General features: G+C 42.5%; 1 protein-coding gene across 1 annotated transcript in view; it reads left to right on the top strand.

Annotated features, from left to right (window-relative positions):
- The window catches only part of zfpm2a (zinc finger protein, FOG family member 2a), a gene marked incomplete at its 3' end in the record, with an annotated part of 144,399 nt that overhangs the window by 58,526 nt on the left and 65,014 nt on the right, over positions 1-20,859 (top strand). Inside the window, exon 4 of the mRNA XM_084053345.1 lies at positions 13,712-13,836. Coding sequence (XP_083909471.1) covers positions 13,712-13,836 — 125 coding nt within the window. The remainder of the gene's footprint in view (positions 1-13,711; positions 13,837-20,859) is intronic.

Consider the following 20,859-nt stretch of genomic DNA (forward strand, 5'->3'; position numbering starts at 1 on the left):
CACGTTGAATGTATGATTATAACGATGAAAATATGCAACAAGAGATTAGACAAATCACTGTACTCCTATGCTGAATCGCCTTGATGCAAATTTAGTCACTGATCCGCTATACTAAGAGGCTTTATAGTGGAACTTCATGGCTGTTAGTTATATAATCTAAAATAGGGCTAAATGCAATCACTGTTCTTATCATTTTGAGGAAGATGTCACTGTATTCATTTCTAGTTCCAGTGTTTGTGTGTGAATGTGTGGGTTATGGCACAGTAAAGAATTCCCCTTAATAAGATAATTCGCTTTCGACCATTTTTTTTGTCCGCATTTCAATAGGCTATGTGTCCATTTAGCACAGCTCACAATGGCACCTTCTATTGTGGGCGCTATTTCGGTTGCAGGAGTCTAAGGATTTCAGTGAAAACGAGAGCTGTTGCTTAAAAAGGCTGGTTTTAAAACACGGTTGGTGGTAGTGTTTCTGCCTCCGGGGACTTGACTCCTAGCGCGTCTTTCTTTAGCTCTGCGAACGCTGTTTGTTCTGTGATGCTTACCCTCCCAGGCACTGCTGTGGCTGTGCCCATTTTATTTTATTTCTAAGAGGTATCATTGTAATTGGCTGAATATTTGATGTGTGTATTCAGCATTTACATGGAGACATTCACACAAGTTGTGTTAGGGGATGTAATGCTGGGTAAACTCTGAATTAGTCAAGTGAAACTTACTTGTGCCTTGGCTCATTCTGCTCATTCCTTCTTTTGTGTGTGCGGAAAACACAAAGTATATTTGAGTGACTTGCTTCAAATTTTCTTTCTTCATGCATGGTTCTGTGGGGATTTTCGCTAAATCTGGATGCCCAAGTCTGAGATAGTGCTTCATTTCATATTCATGTGTAGAGTCGTGTTTTACTTTAATTCAGCTTTGTGTCCCCATAATGGCATTCCCATTTGGCCACAGGAATGTGTACAGAATCCCACCCACACTGTAAAACCCAGGGTCCCTTTGGTTGCATCTGCACCCTCAGTGTTAAATGAACACTTAGGATTGCACTGTGTGGTGTACCTACCTTCACCTCATCCCATCACTGCATCCCCTCCCTCTCTCTCTCTCTCTCTCTCTCTCTCTCTCTCTCTCTCTCTCTCTCTCTCTCTCTCTCTCTCTCTCACACCCACACACACACACCCACGCGCACCCACACAGAGTAAAATATATACATACCCTTCACAGTGAAAGGTATTGATATCAGAGCAGTGCCCCTGTCTCTGACGGGCCCCTCAGTGGTGATGAACAGCTGTGCCCGGCGTGGCCCCCAGCTTGGCCCCCCGGTCACACCGATTCTACCCTCCTTTTTGTTTGCCCGAGGTGTGAGCTGGGGGGGGGTGGGGGTTTAGAGGTGGGGGGTGGGAACCGCTTGTCAACTGAATTAAAATACCAAATAATATAATAATAATGATAATAAAAAAAGTTAATAAAAAAAAACTGCATGTTCCTCCCTGATTGTGTGAGTGTTGTGGTATTCAATTATGCAATTTTCATTGGCATATTAATCATCTTTTCAACAAACAAGCCGCCGTTAATTAAAGCAAAGCATGGATAAAGACGTGTTGCCGGATCATCACTCCGTTTATCACTGCGCACAGACCCGCAGTTAAGTAAATTCAGGCTGTGAGATGAATTTCAATGGTCTCCCTGCCTGTGTGCACGTGCACGTGTGTGTATGTGTGCATGTTGTGAGTGTGTATGCGCATGTTTGTGATTGTGCGTGCGTGCGTGCGTGCATGTGTTCACAGTTGTGTGTTTTTGGATGTGTGTGTGTGTGTGTGTGTGTGTGTGTGTGTGTGTGTGTGAGTGTGTGTTGTGTGTGCGCGTGTGTGCGTGTGTGTGCGCGTGTGTGTACTGTGTATGCATTTTCTCTTGCATTTATTGCATGCTTGCATGTGACTGGTTGGTTGTTCAATAATGCTTATTGTGTAAAGACGTTGGGTTAGTGACGCTGCATGTTGCAGTGTGGACTAACTGAGCTATAACACATCTATTAATTACAAACGGGTATACAGTACAGAGTATATACTGTACATATATATATATATATACTGTACATATTCAGTGTATATATATATATATATACATACACACACATTTCACACGATTCTTAAAAATGTTTTCTAAAAAAAATGTTTGAAAAATTAAAAAAAAAAATGTTTGAAGATTTTTCAAAAATAGCAGATCTACAAGCTTATAGCGCGGCACCGAGTGCCGTGCTATGAGCTTGTATATCTGCTATTTTTGAATAGCCAAAGAAATCTAAAGTCACACAGATGCGTTCCAGGTCTTAATGGGTTAAACAATAATGTCCATATCCAAGTCTTGTTTATGGGTTTAATCACTACTGATATTTTTTCTTAATTATTTTAATAACACAAAATAAACACAAAAACCCTCAAGCAGCTTAATGCAGCCTGTCTGTATATGTCCTTGTTGCCCATCATTGTCCACTGTGACTCTGTAGAGAGGACCAGTGTCATTATGTCAGCCATCTACACACACAGTGCATGCAGTCCGCTCAGGCAGCTCATCCCGGTCTACTTGTATTCTTTCTCTGTGGGTTTTTGTGTTGCTTCTATGCTTGGCTCATTGGTGGGAGGGAATTGAGATTATTCAGGATCTGGTAAGATATGGCCTCTGGAATCATAGCTGACTGCCTTCTGCTGCCATTCAGTCACAAAATATAAGTGGTGAAACGTCTTGGTGATGGGAACAGCCAGACAGCCATGGAAGGACTTGAGTTCCGCTAGCAGAAAAGAAGTCAAGGCGTCTGCAGACATGACGCTTGTCGCCCCGTCCCTTCATTGTGGAGCAACTTTATCAGTGCCAGCCGCTCACCCACTTGCTAAACTGGAGGGCCAGTCGCCTCTTAACTTAAACATAAGATCTTTGTGGTTTGAAGCACTCGGCTGCACCGCACCCAATGTGAATCTGAAAGGCAAACACGACTCCAGTGTCGCCGTTGCCCATCACAAAATCACACCACATGGAAAACTTGTTTCTGCTGCGTTAGCTCGAATCTAAATGCACTCAAACAGACTGTTGCACTGGAGCAAGATTCCCCTCTCAAGGAAAGGAAAAAGAGAGATGGATAGAGGGAGAGAGTAAGTGGGAGTGAGAGAGAGAGATGGCGATGGAGGAGAGGGAGAGAGAGAGAAAGAAAAAGAGAGGGAGAGAGAAAAGTCAAAAACCTCCACATAACAATGCCAGAGAAAAATCAGAACATTTTCCACCGAAAGATGGGCCATTTCCAAATCCTTGTGCCCTATCAGACAAATTAAAGTAAATCAAGCATGAAATGAAGCAGAAGAGCCTGGAGATAAGGCTCCTTTAAGTCGTTTACAGATTAGGACAGAGAGAGAGAGAGAGAGAGGTGCATCTGGTCTCTGGCAGTGAAGGAGGCTAGTTTCTCATTTCACAATAGCAGCCTGTGTATAGGATTACTCTTCCCTGTCACCGACATGAGCAGCAGTGCTGGAATCGACGTCCTCAAAATGTGTCTAACTATGTCCTCCTTAAAAATAATGTCTCCAACCCAACTTCACGTCTCGTGTTGGACCGATGTGACATGCTGATAGATAAACTTGTGATAACAACAACAACAACAATTTTGACCGGTCTTTCATTTTGATTTTGATTTCGGTCGCCTCTTCACCTTTTCATAATGCTCAAGTGCCTTCAGAAGCAAAGCGACTTAAAATTCAAATGAATTCAGGATTGGCTGAGCTGTACCACGTGGCGATACAGCTGTCAGTTCCCGTGCCCATGTTAAGCATGCCTGAGATCAGGATGGGGGATTCCAAGCAAAATGATATCCTTAAAATATAATTTAATACTCTTTCATAAACCGGGTTGATTAGTATGTGTGTCACAGTCCTGTGTTGCCTCTTACGTCAACAATTTAATTGGTGGGGTTTTTAATAGAAATAATCAGAACATGATTACAGTCAGTTGTTTTCATGGGGGAATACTTCAATCTTTTACAATGTGTATGTACATGCACACACTGTCACACCACACACGTGCACGTTTGTTTTATAGACGCCTAGCTCTTTCATGCACACACAAATGCAGCCAGGAGCCACACACACACATACACATGCGCGTGCATACACACGCATACATACACGCACACAAAAGGTAGGGGTGCGTTGCTCTTTGATGCTGCCCATAGTGCGCTTGTCGGATTTTGTTTCACTTCTCTGTGTATCTTTTCTCCGAGCGATGAGAGGTGGACTTGGCCGCTGCAGTGAGCCCGCTCCGAGAGAGACGAAGGTTGGCCTCATCGGCGGGTAGCTGGTCGCTAAAACCTCGACCTTGACCTTCCCAGTCCAAGCCTTTAGGTTTAGCGCCTTTATCACACTATCTCCAGGCATTTAAAAATACTCCTGAAACTCGATGATTTAACCCGCTTTTACGCTGTTCACATCAAAACTGGATGAAAAAAAAAAAAAGCTTAATCCATCTTATCTGTTGACTGTCAAACTGCTCCTGCTAAAACCTACTCACAAAAGACAACTAGGTCACACAGGGAAAGAAGAAGGAAAAAAAAAACCAAACAGAATTCTCCGTTACCCAGGGGAAGTTGGAGGTCTGGTAATTGACTTGGGAGGAGAATCAGGGGTACTTTAAAAATAGTACGCCTGAATTAACTGCCAAATTTAAAGATTCGGATGTCTCTGTGTTTACTGTAGGCATTGTCTGTGCATGAATTGTTTTGGTAGCTATATCTGTATAATTTATTATTTTCATAATCATAGTTTTCTTTCGTACACATTTGTTACAGTATACCAATTGTTCTTCAGATACATAGATAGATAAGGTAAGGTAAGATAAGGTAAGATAAGGTATGGTAAAGCTTTATTGATCCCAGAGAGAAATTCAGGTATCATAGGTATCACAGCAACATCAGTGAAATTGAAACACAGGAGAGGTATTTAAGATTAAAGCCCAATGTATGCTTTGTCATACTATACCACGGGCTGTGAGCTGGAAGATCTGCTATTTCCAGCATGTGACACCTTTGTACAACAGTATAAATTAAAGTGGTTGTAAATTATACATATGTTTTGTTAAAATCTGTGTTAAATAGAACTATATTCTGATTATTGCTAGTAAAGAGAAAATACATTTTCAGGTAGGGATACCAGTTTGATCCAATCAGGAGAGAACTCAATAGAGGATAAACAAATGAAATTGTAAGTGAAGTGAGCAAACGAACTGGAACATTACAAAATTGAAGCTGATCAATTGTGTTTATGGGGTTCTTTCTTGTTATTCTGACCTGAATATGTTTTCTGTTTACTAAAGACCCAGAGAGACTATAAAAACTACTATAAAAACTCTATAGCAGTGATTATAAGCAGAACATATAGCTTTAACCCTTTAACAAAACATTTTTTTTTACAAAAACTTATCACTTACACTCCATTTAAGTGTAAGTGATATGTTTTTAAGCCATTAAGCCATAGAGTAAATTAGTCAATTATGTTTTTAATGCATATAAACAAAAACGCAGGAATCAAAATGTAAAAAAATGTGGCCAGCCTGTGACATATCTATGACTATGACTACAAATTTGGCCAAGGTTTCAGCCTGATATTCTGATATTTATTCAAATTATGTGAAAGAAATTAGTGGATACTGTGGCCTACTGGCAGTGTGCACAAGAAATTCAGCACTGATCGCTCCAGCGGTTTGCGAGATTAGCTCCGGAGAGTCCGGACACACAGACACACAGACAGACACACAGACCAACTTCTAGAAGGCTGGAGTCGCGCAGTAAAAATGACGTAACATTGCAGCCGAGCATCCATTGAGGATTCATTGTCCGTTTTCTTTCTGGACAAGACAACTTCTGCAAGAAGAAACGTTCACATGTTTTTAGCCAACTCTTTTCAGGCACACGTAGCCTATATACATTGCCAATGAATAAATCCCCAATTACTCATGGCGACCGATACACAGGCCCAGTTTGGAGTAATGTATTTTTGATGGTTCTCAAATTTCAGGAAGCATTTAAAAACAGATCAGATTCCTTGAATAATAGTGTGTCCTCTAGATGTTGTTTGTGATATGGCCATATCTTTGTGTGAGGACAATCATTCTTTAAGTTTTCCTGTCTTCCTTTTACATGCTATCAACAGACACCTCAGCACTTGTCTAAAGATGGATGCCTTGCAGATTGTTGTCAGCATCCTTACTGCCAACTTCTGCGGGCTTTTGCTCAAACTGAGTCCTTGACAACTGTTATATTTCAGTTGTTCAATGACAACAACTAACAACAAACAGCAACATCCATGTCCAAAGCATGCATCCAAGTCTTTAGTTATGGCTTTCTATTCACCTTTTAGTGGCATGATTGCAATGTGCATTTTGTGTACTTTTTATTCAGTTACTGCATGCATTGTTGAGGGCATCTAAAAAAGAAGTATCTTTTAGCCAAGCCAAGCAAAGAGAGTAAAAAATGGTGAAGAAGTATACAATCTCAGAGAACCACTTAAGCCTCATTTTATACTTCACCATACAACAGTGTCATGCAAGAATAGCCGATCTACAAGCTCCAATGCACTGAGGCACGTTTTGAGCTTGTAGGGGGTATTTTAGCTATTTTACTTTTTTTATACTTTCTTTGAAAATATCTGCCTAAATAGGGACACCAGGTTGAATGTGGTAAAACCAGCACTGAGGATTTTTATTTTGCTCCCGCCCACACCCCCACACTCCCAGCTGGCCCAACAGCAACCTCCCCCCCCCCCACCCCGTGTGCTGAGTGTCAGAGCTAAAATACCCTAATCCCTTTGGCTTGTCTAACCCCCCCCCCATTCCACTGCCTGTCTGCCCCCCGCCCCCTCCCCTCAGTCAAGCTCACTGCGGTTGCCTGGAAACCAGTGGTGGAAAGTAACTACAAGTACATTCACTCAAGTACAATTTTGAGGTACTTTTACTTTACTTGAGTATGTTAATCTTTCGATACTTTATACTTCTTAGAGACAAATATTGTATTTTTTACTTTGTAGATTTAGATTATTATTACAAAAGTAACACGAACCAATTCAGCCATATTTTATGCTTCATCTATTTTAAAATAGCCCATCTACAAGCTTGAGGGCTTTCAGACCTCCTATTGAAAATAAAAAAAGTTTCACCAATTTTGAAACATTTTAGTACTTTTACTTTGGGACTGTAAGTTCACTCAAGTGAAGTTTTGAATACAGGCCTTTTGCTTGTTACAAAGTATTTTTACAGGTTGGCCTGCAAAGCCAGCCTGTCTATGAACAGACCCGGCAACTAGTCGCCACTTTCTCATCACTTTTTCCTCATTGGCTGGCCTTGGTAAGAGGCCAGCCAGTGAGGGCTCGCCATCCTCTCAGACTATGGGATCTGAAAAGCTGCAGCGGACACGGACAGCAGAGCACAGCAGTGATTGATTGATTGATGTACTTTATTTAGTAAGACATGAGAACAACAGTACATGGAAGTACAAATTCACAATACAAGGTCTACTAAACTGGAAGACTCATAAAAGCACTGAGCTTGTTTCAAATGAGTTCCCCATGCACACAAATCATGATGAGTGTCACATTCACTTACCAGGGGTTGTATGAGTTCAAAAGTATGAATGCTTTATTTACTTAACGACAACCTGTAGTGACGACGTGCTCTTAATTAATCTTATATTATTATTATTTCGTAGCCGTTTTGGGTGTGTTTACTCCCAAGTGGGTAAAATGCATGTACCCACTTGAGAGCGGCTCTTAAAAGAGCTGTTTTGGGTGTGTTTGCTGCTCGTATGAATGCATGGAACCAAATGGACCCGTAAGGGTCTTATTTATATTTTATCTGTTGTATGTGCGAGCACAGAAAAGAAGCCACTCTGCATTTTAGTCAACTGCGTGTAATTTACGGATCGCAACGTCGCCGTGACATTGCAGTGGGGAGGTGCTGCTCTCACTGCTGTGCAATTGATTCTCACGATGGGAAATGACACAGATACAGAACGACACGCATGCACGCACGCACGCAGGCACGCACACACGCACACACAAATACAGACAGACAGACACACAAATAGACACAAACGCACTCATTTTCTTTATATTGAGCCAACCTGTTAATGACATTTTCATGTCAGTCTTGTTTATATTGTAGTACTGATCTGAGTACTTCTTCCACCACTGCCAGAAAAGGGTCAACTTTCTCCTGCTGTTCAAAGGAATGGCCAGAAAGAACCAAACGGAGGGCCTTCTTTTCTGGAAGGGGAGGGTGTGGGTGAGGGTACTGTGGGGTGGGGTGGGGGGTGGGGTGGAGGTCCTTCACTGTTTTAAAACAAGTGTCTCGCCCGGAGATAATAGTGTGGGCTCTGGGTTATAAATGATGCATTTTGTTCACCGGGACCTGATAATAGCGACTTGGTGGGGGGATGGAGGAGGGGGGAGGAAAGTTCATCGCTCTCTTATCAATGCTCTGTGACATTTCTCCTTCAGCTGTAAAAATTTCATATCACATATCTGCTTTAAAGATGTAGCACCTTTTGTTGAACCGATACAGAGCATTCCATTTCACCCCATATGCTTCTCTTGGTATATTAATTTATAGTCCATTTGGCAGCTTTATAACGCAGGCCTATCAGTGGAGATGACTGGGATCCAGGAGGGCATCGCTGAATTGCCACGCACAGGTTATTGAACTTTGAACAGCAATCATTTATTTGCTTCTATTTGAAACCTTTTGTATAATATCAGTGGAGTTGAGTTTCTTTAAACATCTTCTGTCATTATTTCTTCTGTGATTCACTATTTTCTGAGAATTTATTTTCTTCCTGTTATTATACTCAGTGTCATGAATTGGATAAGTAAATACTGACCACTTAAGACCTATTTTATACTTTGTGGTACGATGGTGTCGCATGGCGAAGCCGTCTCCAAGCTCACAGCGCATCGCAGCGTGACGTGTTGTGAGCTTGTAGAGCTGCTATTTTCTCAATTTTTTAACGTTTTTGAGAATTTTCACCTACAGTATAATGATAATGAAAAGACCAAAATACAAATCAATATATTTGTGGAGCACTATGTAGAGGTTTTCTTTTTTTTCTTTTTTTGCAAGGGTGATCTTTGAGCTAACATTAGTTATTTTATTGAAGTGAAATTTGTGTTGGAGATAACTTATGCAAATCCTTTCCTTAAACGAATGTAAATCTGCAGTAAGGCAGAGTTGATGATGTCATTTGTCATGTCTGACCATTAACAGACTCCGTACTCTGGGACAGAAATTACATAGTGGGAAATTCACTTCCACACTACATGTGCATTAAGAGAAACGTTCCCAGTGAAATATGTATCTATCATTGACTTCCAGGAATCCACTGGAGCAGCACAGAGAGGCCATGTAAGAAAGCAATTTTTGAATCTCATTCTTAATTAGGGTCAAATCTGTTTGTTTTTTGTGATATTTGATAAGAGCGTAACCTTTTCAAACTTTCTCTGTTCTAAAATAAGTCTGGTTATATTCTGTAGACTTTTAAAATGAAAGGGAGGACCATTATATTTCCACATTTAAAATGTTAGGTCAGATGGCCTTCATTATATCTAATAACGATAATTAATTAGCTAGGGGAGCTTGATCAACCTATTGAGGCCATCTCGCTGCCACTGGCCTGCACACATTTGCTCTTCAAATCATAGAAGGATGGCACTCTGCCACCAAGGAGCTCGTTAGTATGCAGTCGCTTGCCAGCCAATAGAGAGATGAGATTCCTTATTCCTCCGCAGCATAACAAAAAAGAAAGACAGAAAGAAAAAAAAAACACAGATGCCAATGTGGAGCATCTTGGTTGCTATCTGAGGAGGATCTCTCCACACAAAGGGACATTCATTGGTCTGCCAAGTATTTGTGGAGCGCAGGAACAGACCCTAGAGTCTAGCGACAGATGATGATCTTATCAGAGGGAGGGGGGTTTTGGGATGGTGGGTGGGTGGGTAGGTGGGGGGTTTGGGAGCAGGGACGAGGTTGGGGGAGGGGGCACAGCGCTTGAGCCACATCCTCAGCCTTCCTTTGCCAAGTCTGTGTCATTTGAGCATTGGTTGATCGGGTACACTGAAGAGGGGGGAAAAAACGGGGGGGGGCATGGTTTGTCAAACCGTCCCAATGTGCGCTTTCCTTTTAGTCTTCATCTGTGACCGCGCTGTATCTGTGTTTGTTAGAAAATCTTTTTTTGAGGCTGGACCTGATAAGTAGACCACACAGTAGGGATTAGGGGGGCTTGTAAGCAACTGAATTATAGCTATGTTATTGCTGGAACATTGCAATATAATGCAGCCTTGGTTGTTACCTGGGTGTGTTTGGACTGGATGGTGAAACTGTGAGTTCTTACAGGAGATAGAGTATGAAGGGAGCCTGTTATTCATCCACTGGTGATTTCGTAGAGGTCTTCCACTGGTATCTGCAACAGATGTGACAAGCCATCTGGGAGCCCAAGGTCCTCAGGCAACATTTGGTACAGGACGCAAACAACTGGCACCTAAAACACGGTGGACCACAAGCCCAGCAAATTGAATCACAATCCCCTTTCTCCCCTCTCACACCTACATGTACTGACTGTACCAGTTCCCAGAGACCACCCCCCCCTTCTCCAGCCATGCTTTAAAAAAGAAAGTAAAGAAAACACGAGTCATTGGCTTGGGGATGACTGTAAGTCGTGTGTCAACTCAAGCAGGGCTAAACAGGAAGTTGCGTCCAAGCGGTGAAAGGCCGCCGGTCTTATCTGAGGACAAACAGAATGCATCAAGCGGTGGCTGTTGCTCTCACTGTGAGGCTGCCTCTGATGATGGCCAGCTGTGCTCCAATGTTTAATTATTTCTGTCTAATGAGCTTACCCACCTTCCACTGCGGCAGTAGGAGCACAGTGTGCTACAGCAGGGAGGATGAGGGGGAGAAAGCAAGAAAAAAGAGAGAGAGAGAGAGATAATGAATTTCAAAGCAAAGTATCTTATTTGGATTTGCTTCCAAAACTGTGTGCGTCTTCGCCTAAATGTAACATGTTTACACCACGTCCTGTTCAGTGTTTTATTTTTTGTTTGTTTTTTACCAATTTCAACTTGGTGTCCCTGTTTTGGGACATTATAAGTCAAAATGTTGAAAAAAAATCTAACATTGCCGGGCATGATAATTGCGAAAATATTTGTGAGCTTGTAGATCAGCTATTTTCAGTATTTGTTGTACAATGAAGTACATATGGCAGTGGTATACTTTTTACTTCAATACTGGAACAAAAGATTGATTTGAGGAATGATTTGGAAAAAAAGTATCATCAATGACCTTTCTGTGACCTTGAATGTTGGAACAGGTGTCCTCTGTAGCATGTGGTTTTTGGCCAGCGATCACGTTGACTGAAGTTGATGTTGATGTTTATGCATGAGAAGGTGCACATGGCCATGTACCTTTCCATACCAGCTCAACATGCTACACAATAGTGTGTGAAAGCGATACAAGTCTGATTTAAAGCTATTATAATGACTTTGTCCTTTGTGCTTGGGCCTGTTCAGAGTTGGTCTAAAGGACCAAGCCGACATGGCCCAATTTGTGGCTGACAATCGTCTGTAGTTTTTGTGTGACTAAGCATGTTGACATCTAGGGCTGCAACTATCGATTATTTTCTTAGCATTCATTCTATGGATTTATTTTTCGATTTATCGAATAATCGAGAAGTGTGTTTTAATTGTATTTGTATTTTTTATATAGATCAACGAATCGATTAACCACTTAATCCCTATTTTGTACTTAATAGTTAAAATAGCAGATATACAAGCTCACAACGTGTCGCAATGCGTCACATTGTGAGCGTATAGATCTGCTATTTTCACTATCCTTGAAATGTTTTGGCAATTTTTTAAACTTTTCTCCTAGTACAATGACATAAAATAGTTTTTTTTTTAGGGACATAAAATGATCGATTATCGATTATTTTTTTAAATAATCGATTAAATTGATTTGTTTGATTCACTGTTGCACCACTAGTTCAAGCAGAGGTGGTCGCTCTATGTTTGGTTGTTCAGTCTAAGCAAATCAGAGCATGAGGAGAGAAACGGAAGTAGCGAGCAGCAAGCCAATGACAGATTAAAAGTAGGGCACACAGACGGAATTACTGACGTCACACATTTTTCTCCTCTGCCTCGTCATGAGCAAAAGGCCTAGAGCAGAGCAGACACTGCCAGTGCCAGGTGCAAATTTACATAAGACATTCTCAATTCGGATTTCGAGCATAAAATAAGACCGTATAAACAGGATTCAGAGTTGCCTGAAAATGCTCTCAGTTGTCTTCCCATTATCAGCAGTTTTCCTTTTGGATTCTGAATACAGCCTACTGCCATCTCCTGGTATGGAGAGTTATTTAATCTCACACAGGCGTAGAACATACACCTTACAGATGACCCTCAGCTGTATTCTTTGTGGTACGTTCCGGCTAGGGTTGCAACTGCTGATTATTTTATTAGCGATTATTCTATCGATTCATTCTTGATTAATTGAATAATCGAGAAGCAAATTTTTCCCCCTACATTTTAAATTACATTTAAGCGTTATTTTATGCTTATTCGCACAACGGTGTTGTGCAACAATAGTGAAAATTGCTGATCATATTTTGGCTACAAGGACATGCCCATGATAGGGATCGATTGTTAATAATGTATTATTTGTATCTATTATTTTTTCATAATTGATTGAATTGATCAGTTCGATTAACTGTTTCATCTCTAGACATGAGGCGAGGCAAGGCGATCTGATGAGTCGCCATTAGTTCTTTCAAGTGGGCTTGGAGTGTCAGGGCCTTAATGAGTTGATATGCTAGATGCACTATCACATGGAGGCAGCAGTCTGGACGGTTGAATGTTCCTTCACCAGGCCTCTCAGTGTTGTCAAAGTGACGAGGCGGAAGTGTATTTTTGAGAGCTGCGTGCTGCATAACTTTGTCTTCACACACACACACGCATGCGCACACACGCACACACACACGCACGCACGCACACGTATGCGCGCACACACACACACACACACACGCACACACGCACACACACACACACACACACACACACACACACACACACACAAACACACGAATGCAAACATACTCCGCGGCAAGCTATGTCATAGCCGGCCAAGGGGTTTATCATAACTATTTGATTAATCACTGTCCCAAAAAAAGTACACTGAATCTAAGAGATAAGATAGCTCGGGGGTGTCAGGGAGGTGAGCGCTGGTAGTGCTAACAGTGCTATCCGCTTTCACTGCTAATTAACTGCAGCTCTGCACACAGCACTAACAAGGGCCCAGCCGTCCTGCAACAACAGAAATAGGCCTGCCACTATACTGCCACTGCCTGCCAGTGAGCCTGCAGTGTCTCACAGAGATTATCTCAACACAAGACACCTTTCAAGTAAGGTTAGCGGGCTGTGTTTCTGAGGAACACCATCGGATGGATGTTCACTCGATTTGCTTATCCGTTTTGAAACTGGTCTCTAAATAGTGTGGGGCCTTTAGGCAATTATGTGATAACACATTTGGGTTTCAGGGCAAATGGCAATGAATGTGCATCACTGTGATTGTTTTTTTGTAAGAGCTTGTATGCTTGTATAGAACATTGCGGATGACTATTTCGGTCAATATTGTATTTTTTTTTTTTTAGGAGAGCTGGACGCATTCCTCAAAGATGGCGAACGACGGATCCACAGTCGGCAGCAGCTCCCTGTGGGCACAACATGGGGTCCCTTCGAGGGGAAAATTGAGATGAATACTGACAGCAGTGGCATGGTATGTCTGTGTTTTCATCTTCCTTTCCTGTTCTGCCTTTATTTTCAGTCCACACAATGGTTTCAAACACCTGTCTTATGTTTTTGTCGTTTTCCAAAAGATTGTCCTCAAATTGCTGCTGCTGGAGTGGACTTGCTATTAAGTCCTGCACAGTAGTTTGCCTTAGTGGCTTTGGACACACGATTACTAGAAAGTTCTTGGTCTAAAGCCTATTTTAATGGAAAGAGGAAGCAAATTCCCATGGCATTCCAACCCATTGAGTTGACTCCTCTGGGATCTAACTGGCCCCCCCCAACAAAAGCCTTTGAAGTGCATCCATTTTAACCATTTAATCTGCATATTTTATGACAAAACGCTTTAATTGGTGGATTTCGAGTTCAATCCAGCCTTCAATTGAATGAAGTTACGATCCATTATTTTTTATGTTCCTCTCAACCCAGCAGCTTCATATCAGTGCACTGGCCTCTCTGGTTTAAAAGATCCAGTCTGGCTCCCTTCAGCTGCAGAGGCGTGTGTTGACCTAGTGCTCTGGTGGAACAACGAGTCCTCTATGGGTTTGATATTTCATTTTGCATTTGGATTAATTAAGAAATTCTTATTAAAAATTGTAACCAATCTCACATTTATCCTGTTAAGTAACATAAGGCGAAGTCCACAAGGATTTTGGACTCAAAGGCCCCCCCGTTCTCCCAGACTTCTTCAATGCATAACTTTATTAAATCATTCTCAGAACAGTTTTCGACTGTTTTCTAAGCTTCTGCCGTGGTTTTGAAGTCATCAGCAGCTTTAAATAACTCAGGCCGTATTATGGCCATGAAATATGGCATCTCTCGGGGTAAAGCCAGTTATCCTTGGGGGAAGAGTGATTTGACGGAGCAACACCTCAAGTCGCTTTTTACCAAAGTGACAAAGTCATATATTTTTCCTCCAAACTCGCCATGAATTTCCCTGAAAGGCATCCAGGCGTGCATCCGCTCTCCCTCAGATGACCCTCAATGGCATGAGAAGCACATTTTATTTTATTGTATTGGTTATTCTTGTTTTTCACACTATCAACACTCATTACACAAGACATTCATTACACAAATGTTCCAAAAACTGGCTGTAGTTTGAGAACATTGCTCCTGGCGGGAGTGTTAAGGCCTTAACTAAGTGCCCTCTGTGGAATCCGATCCTGCGTTCCAGATCCAGTTATCTATTATTTTTTAGTGAGCCAGGTGGTGGTCTTCACCTGTAATAGGCTGTGGAGGGGTTAGAGAACATGCCAACTCTCTCTTGCAATTAAAGGCGGAGGAAGGAGCTCTGGCATATTGCCTTTAAGGATCTCATGTGTGCCTATTCTCCTGGGGGGCCCTTTCAATGCTTCACTGGTTGCCCTCCTCCGCTCTTAAGTCTCATCTCTCAAACGGGGTACTGGCTGTTAGCCGCTTCTCACAATCGCTCATTAAAGAACGGGTCAACCCCAACTGGGTAGGTTTTGTTTTAGCGAGCTGCCTTTTTTGAGGCTTTAATGCTCCGCTTTTACTTTGTCTCGTCAGGCATTTGAATAAACTGAAGTAGCCATCAATCAATTCCCTGCATTTCTCCCCGCCACTAGGGAATCATCTCATCGCAATCGTTGCTTTTTTTATCCAACCTTTAGCCACTGAGTTGTTGCCTTGTTAAACACTGGGCCGTTGGCAACGTCCTTGATGTGGTACGGCATTTATCTCAGTTATTTCAGTGGGAGTGAAGGGAGTGGCGCAAGTATTCAAAGACTAGACACTTTGAGACGGGAACAAGACCCTAATGCCTCACCTGTAGATGGAGAAAAGTTAAACAAGGAGTGTGAGGAATGACCTGCGTTGAAGGAAAGAGTGAGGGAGGAAAAAAAAGCTGCCCAGTTTTGATGCATGTCAGGCCAGCAAAGTGCTCCAACACAGGGTCAGGAGGCGATATAAAGCATTTGAGGGTAGAAATAAAGGCTTATTGCTTCATGGGTCCTTACCTCACCCAGGAGGCACTCTCAGTCATTCTTATGAAGTATGACCTCCGCAGACTATTACATCTCCTTTTATTCTGTTAGATTTCTGAAACCCACAGAGGTGAATGTATTACCCCAAGGCAGTCGGCTAGATGGCAAAAGTGACACCTCTCTCGCGCTGGAAACACGTGACCTAGCTCGTGTGCCTATTGATATGCCCTCTCTGAAATCAAAAGGACTTTTTTTATTCCTTCATCTCAGACGTGTAATTTGAAAGGCTTCAACTTGCTGGATATGAAGGCGTTCTTGTGTGCCGGGCACACGTCGTTGGGCTCGACTCGTGGCACACGTCTACTTTTCACCTCTTGATGTCCCACCCACAGATAGACCACTGTATTACAGTGGTTCTGAAACTTTTTTTGTTTCAAGAACCCCCAATTTGATATGCATTAGGCCACCAAAGACCCCCATCTCACAGCTCAAAATTCCTAACTCAGAGAGTCTACAAATGGAACCAAATGGACCCGTAACTCGTCAAGGACCACTGGGGGTCCCCAGACCCCACTTTGAGAACCACTGCTGTATTGTATTATATGTGCTGCTTTAAAGGTGCAATAAGTGATATTTATTTTGATACAATAAGTGTTAAATAGCTCTACTGTACAGTATATTCCAGTGGTAATCATTGCTATAGAGTGTTTGTTCAGTAACATAGGTCTCCACTCTCTCTCCAGCTCTTTAGTAAACTGAAAATACATGTTCAGGTCAGGATACAAATTTCGTCCAATCAGGAGAGAGAATGTATACAGGATACAAGATACATAAGTGAAATTGGAAGTGATTAAACAAAAAGAATGAGCAGACTAAATTGGAACAGGAAGCCAAGCTGATGAAGCAAATGATCTCGCCGTGAAATTGCAGATCTACAAGCTCACAACGTTTCTCAAAGCGACACTGTCTATTTTTGACAAATGTTTGCCCCAGAATAGGGATGCTATAGGGCATTGGTTCTCAAAGAGGGCTTCGGGGACCCCCAGGGGTCCTTGGGGGGGTACCAGGGGGTCCCCAGCAAAAGTAGTTAATATAGCGTCACAATCATTTTAACCACTTTAACTATTATTTATACTTTAGCTATTAAAAATAGCTAAAAATAGCAGAAAATAGCAAATATACAAGCTCACAGCGGGGCACTGAGTGCCACGTTATGAACTTCTAAATCTGCTATTTTTGAAAAGTCTTGAAAATGTGTGCAAATCTTTTAATATAGCCAATATTTCTTTATTTTTTTGGCGAACATTTTAAACTCAAATCTTTGCTTCTTGGGGTCCCTAGAGCAATATTTTTTAGATGGGGGTCCGCGGCCTAATACATATCATTTTGGGGGTCCTTGACATGAAAAAAGTTTGAGAACCACTGCTATAGGGGTCATTGTGGTAAACATTTCAGTACAGCCGTGAGTGCGTCAGGTGTGGGTTAGTTCAGGTTGTGTGTGGAGGAGTGTGAGCAAAGGGCTTCTTGGTGCCAGGGGACCAGCAGTCCTGTACAGTCTGGTGGGGCGCTGGTCCCCTGAGCCACGAGAAGCAAATGGGAGCTGAGGCTGGAGTTGGCCTGACTACGTCTTGCTGCTGTGTGTGTGGGGGGGTGGGGGGGGAGGCTGCCGGTGGTGGACTCAGGGTCTCGGTGGCTGACCAGAGTGATGGATGATGCTGAGAAGAGAACGCCGAGTGGAGCGTTGCATGCAGTTGTCTAGGCAGGCCTGGAAAGAAAGGGGTAGAGAGAAAAGGAAAGGGAAGAACAGAGAGAGAGAGAGAAAGGGGGGAAAATGTTGGGGTGGGGGGAAGCATGACAGGAAATCTGGGCATCTGCAGGACAGAGATAGGGTCACATCTCGACCGTTTATCAAAGAGGAAAGCAGATTTCACAGCTGATGGTTTGGCCGTGGCAGGTCTGAACACCCCAGGGGCTCTGTTCTGTTCGCTGTGCGACTGGATGCTGGAGTTATAGTTATTGCTGTAGGAGAAACTGTTAAAATGTGCACACTGCTCACTATTGCATTGGTTGGGGGGGGGTACCAGGGGGTCCCCAGAAAAACGAGTTAATATGGCGTCACAATCATTTTAACCACTTTATCCATATTTTATACTTTGTCTATTTTTGCAAAATCCTGGCAGTAAAATATTTTTTGAGACAGGGGTCCGCAGCCCAAAAAAAACATAATTTTGGGGGTCCACTCGCATGCCTGGAGTCCTGGACCTACTCTGGAGACCAATTGCACAAAATTATTTTGAACAAAATTTCATGCATATTTTTTGTGTTGAAAATGTAGCATTCATGTTGTAGCACACACACACCCAGTCATGCGAGGCCCAAAACAATGAAATCATAGAAAAGTAAGGTTCTCTCTACCAGGTGTTTTACCCCCTGAAGGACCCAGACAAGAGTCTGAACTGAAATATAAAGGTAATTGGCCTGGGTCAAAGCACTTTAGAGCGTGTGCCTGCATGTGTACCTGTGTACTTTGTGTTTCTATACAAGTGAGTGTCAAATGTCCCCACAGGTATAGTAGAATTTGAGAATTAGACATTGTGAGGACCATTTTCCTGTTCATCACGAGATAAATGTTGTTTTATGGTCAGTCTTACAATTACGAAAAGATTCAGGTAAGGGTTTAGAGGTTAGGTTTATAGGGGCACAGTTAATGCCTGATATGTGTACGTTGGTTGTGTGGCGGTGTCGCGCACCAGAAAATAGCCTACTATAGTCTATAAGCCAGTGAGCTTGTAGATCTGTTATTTTCTGTTACTTTAGGATTAGTGACTAAATGGAAATTGTTTTTGAAAATGGTATCGCTGTCCTAAAATGCTTTCCGTCCTCACAAGTATATAGTTCTACAAAATGTGTGTGTGTGTGTGTGTGTGTGTGTGTGTGTGTGTGTGTGTGTGTGTGTGTGAGTGTGAGTGTGAGTGTGAGCGTGTGAGTGCGTGCGTGCGTGCGTGTGTGTGTCAGGTGGGGAACAAGGACTGAGAGTTAGAAAGAAATTCCAGAAAGACAACTGAGACTGTGTGCTGCTGTCGTCAGACCCCCCCCACACACACACACACACGCACACCCACACACACACACACACACACACACACACACACACACACACACACACACACACACACACACACACACACACACACACACACACACACACACACACACACTCTTCCTCTTCCTCTTCCTCTTCCTCTGAGTTTCTCTCTGTCTGACTGATGGAGCTGCCACCGCCCCATCTCATCCCTCACTACACTCACTGATCAATCAGACCATTAGACTCCAATTACAGCCCCGGCTCCAGCGCAGGTGAGCGACGAGCACATTCAGCCTTACGCCCGGGTTCTCACACTCCCCAAATTAACACAAATTAATAGTGACACTCTCAGACATAAATGTCTGCAATCGGGGGGATAAATTAACAGCCCGGGTCGAAGCCATTGAGTAGCAGGTGTCTTTAAATGTTGTAATTACCTATGCTGGACAGAACCGGGGAGAAAGAGGTGGCCCTCGGCGTGCCCGGAGTTACGGGCCTGGCCCCGGTGAGCCTGGCGTCCGGCGTAGGTGTTAATAATTGATTGGGAGGCGAGCTATTAATGAGTACCAGATTTAGGGCTCCATTGTAAACGTGTGTTGATGAGGGTGTTTCTGCCTCTTGTTCAGTGCCTTACTGATGCTAATTACCAGGGCTTAGTCAAGGTGCACTGTAATGAGCCTGGATGGATTCAATAGAATTCTGTCTTAAGTGTCAAGGCCCTTTAAGTGCGAATTAGATGTTAATTAAAATTTGTAAGGCTCGGGTATCCGCTAATAAATTCTTTGAGGAGATCTACAGGATAATGATGCAATCGGTTTGCTCTTACTTATATTTGCTGCAAGCAAAGGTTGATTAATGAAATTAATGGAAAACAGAGCAGTTGTTTTTATGCAAAGGCCCCAATACAGAGGCAGCACTGCGAAATACAATCAATTTAAGAACAGGCAATGAGGGCAAAAATAAATGAAGCTATGAACTGTGGGGAAATATTGCAGAACATTACTGTTCGTCTTAATTGCCACAAAATCTTCATGATCTTAGAAGGTTGCCCTTGTAATGTTAAGAAACGTGCACTGTTAATGACACTAGCGCTATTATGTTAAGATTTGACATCTATATTTAATGCTAGATGGAATAATCGGCACACTATGGTACATTTATGCACAAGACGAAAGCCACCTTAGGGAAACAGCTGGTTGTTGAATTGTTGAATTGGAAAACAAGCAGTGTGTCATGTTCGTCTGTATTTCTGTCATTCTGTATTGTTTTACATACAGTGGGTTTTTTCCCCACTCCACTGAGTGTACGGATTGGAGTACATTTTTTTTATTTTCAAGCCAAATATTGCATCTGGAAGAAAAAAAATTGCTAGCATGTGTGTCTCTGTGTTCGTGCATATTTCTCCCTGTGTGTATGTGTGTGTGTGTGTGTGTGTGTGTGTGTGTGTGTGTGTGTGTGTGTGTGTGTGTGTGTGTGTGTGTGTGTGTGTGTGTGTGTGTGTGTGTGTGTGTGTGTGTGTGTGTGTGTGTTTGTGGGAGGCTGTGTGCATGTACTAATGCCTCAATGTGTGGGTGCTGCCTGTGTGCTCCTTTTAGTGGTGCCTTGGCTTGTAGAGTACACTACAGAAGAGGGAAAATGTCAAGATACTGTCCTAATTCTCACCTGGGACAGAGAGAGCGGCATAGTCTGTCAACCCAAGGAGTGTGTTTATTGTGTAATTTAGTACAAGGTTAGGAATATGGGCCTGTGCACCAAAAAAAAATGCTCTAGAAATTATTCAAGCCATCACTCAAGCATTTATCTTGCCCCCTTTTGCCCACCCTCTCCCTCCAATATGTTTATTGTTAGCTACCCCTAAACTTTAACAAGTGGTGGTGGATTTTTCTGCTTCCCGAAATTATATTTTTCTTCTTGTCATCGCTTCATTAATCAAGAGGAGGCATTCTGAAAAATGTTTTGTTTTGGAGGCTGCAATCTATTTTGT

The sequence above is a fragment of the Gymnoscopelus microlampas genome, assembly GCF_963454915.1.
Source record: "Gymnoscopelus microlampas genome assembly, chromosome: 3".
In the NCBI taxonomy this organism is placed as follows: domain Eukaryota; kingdom Metazoa; phylum Chordata; class Actinopteri; order Myctophiformes; family Myctophidae; genus Gymnoscopelus; species Gymnoscopelus microlampas.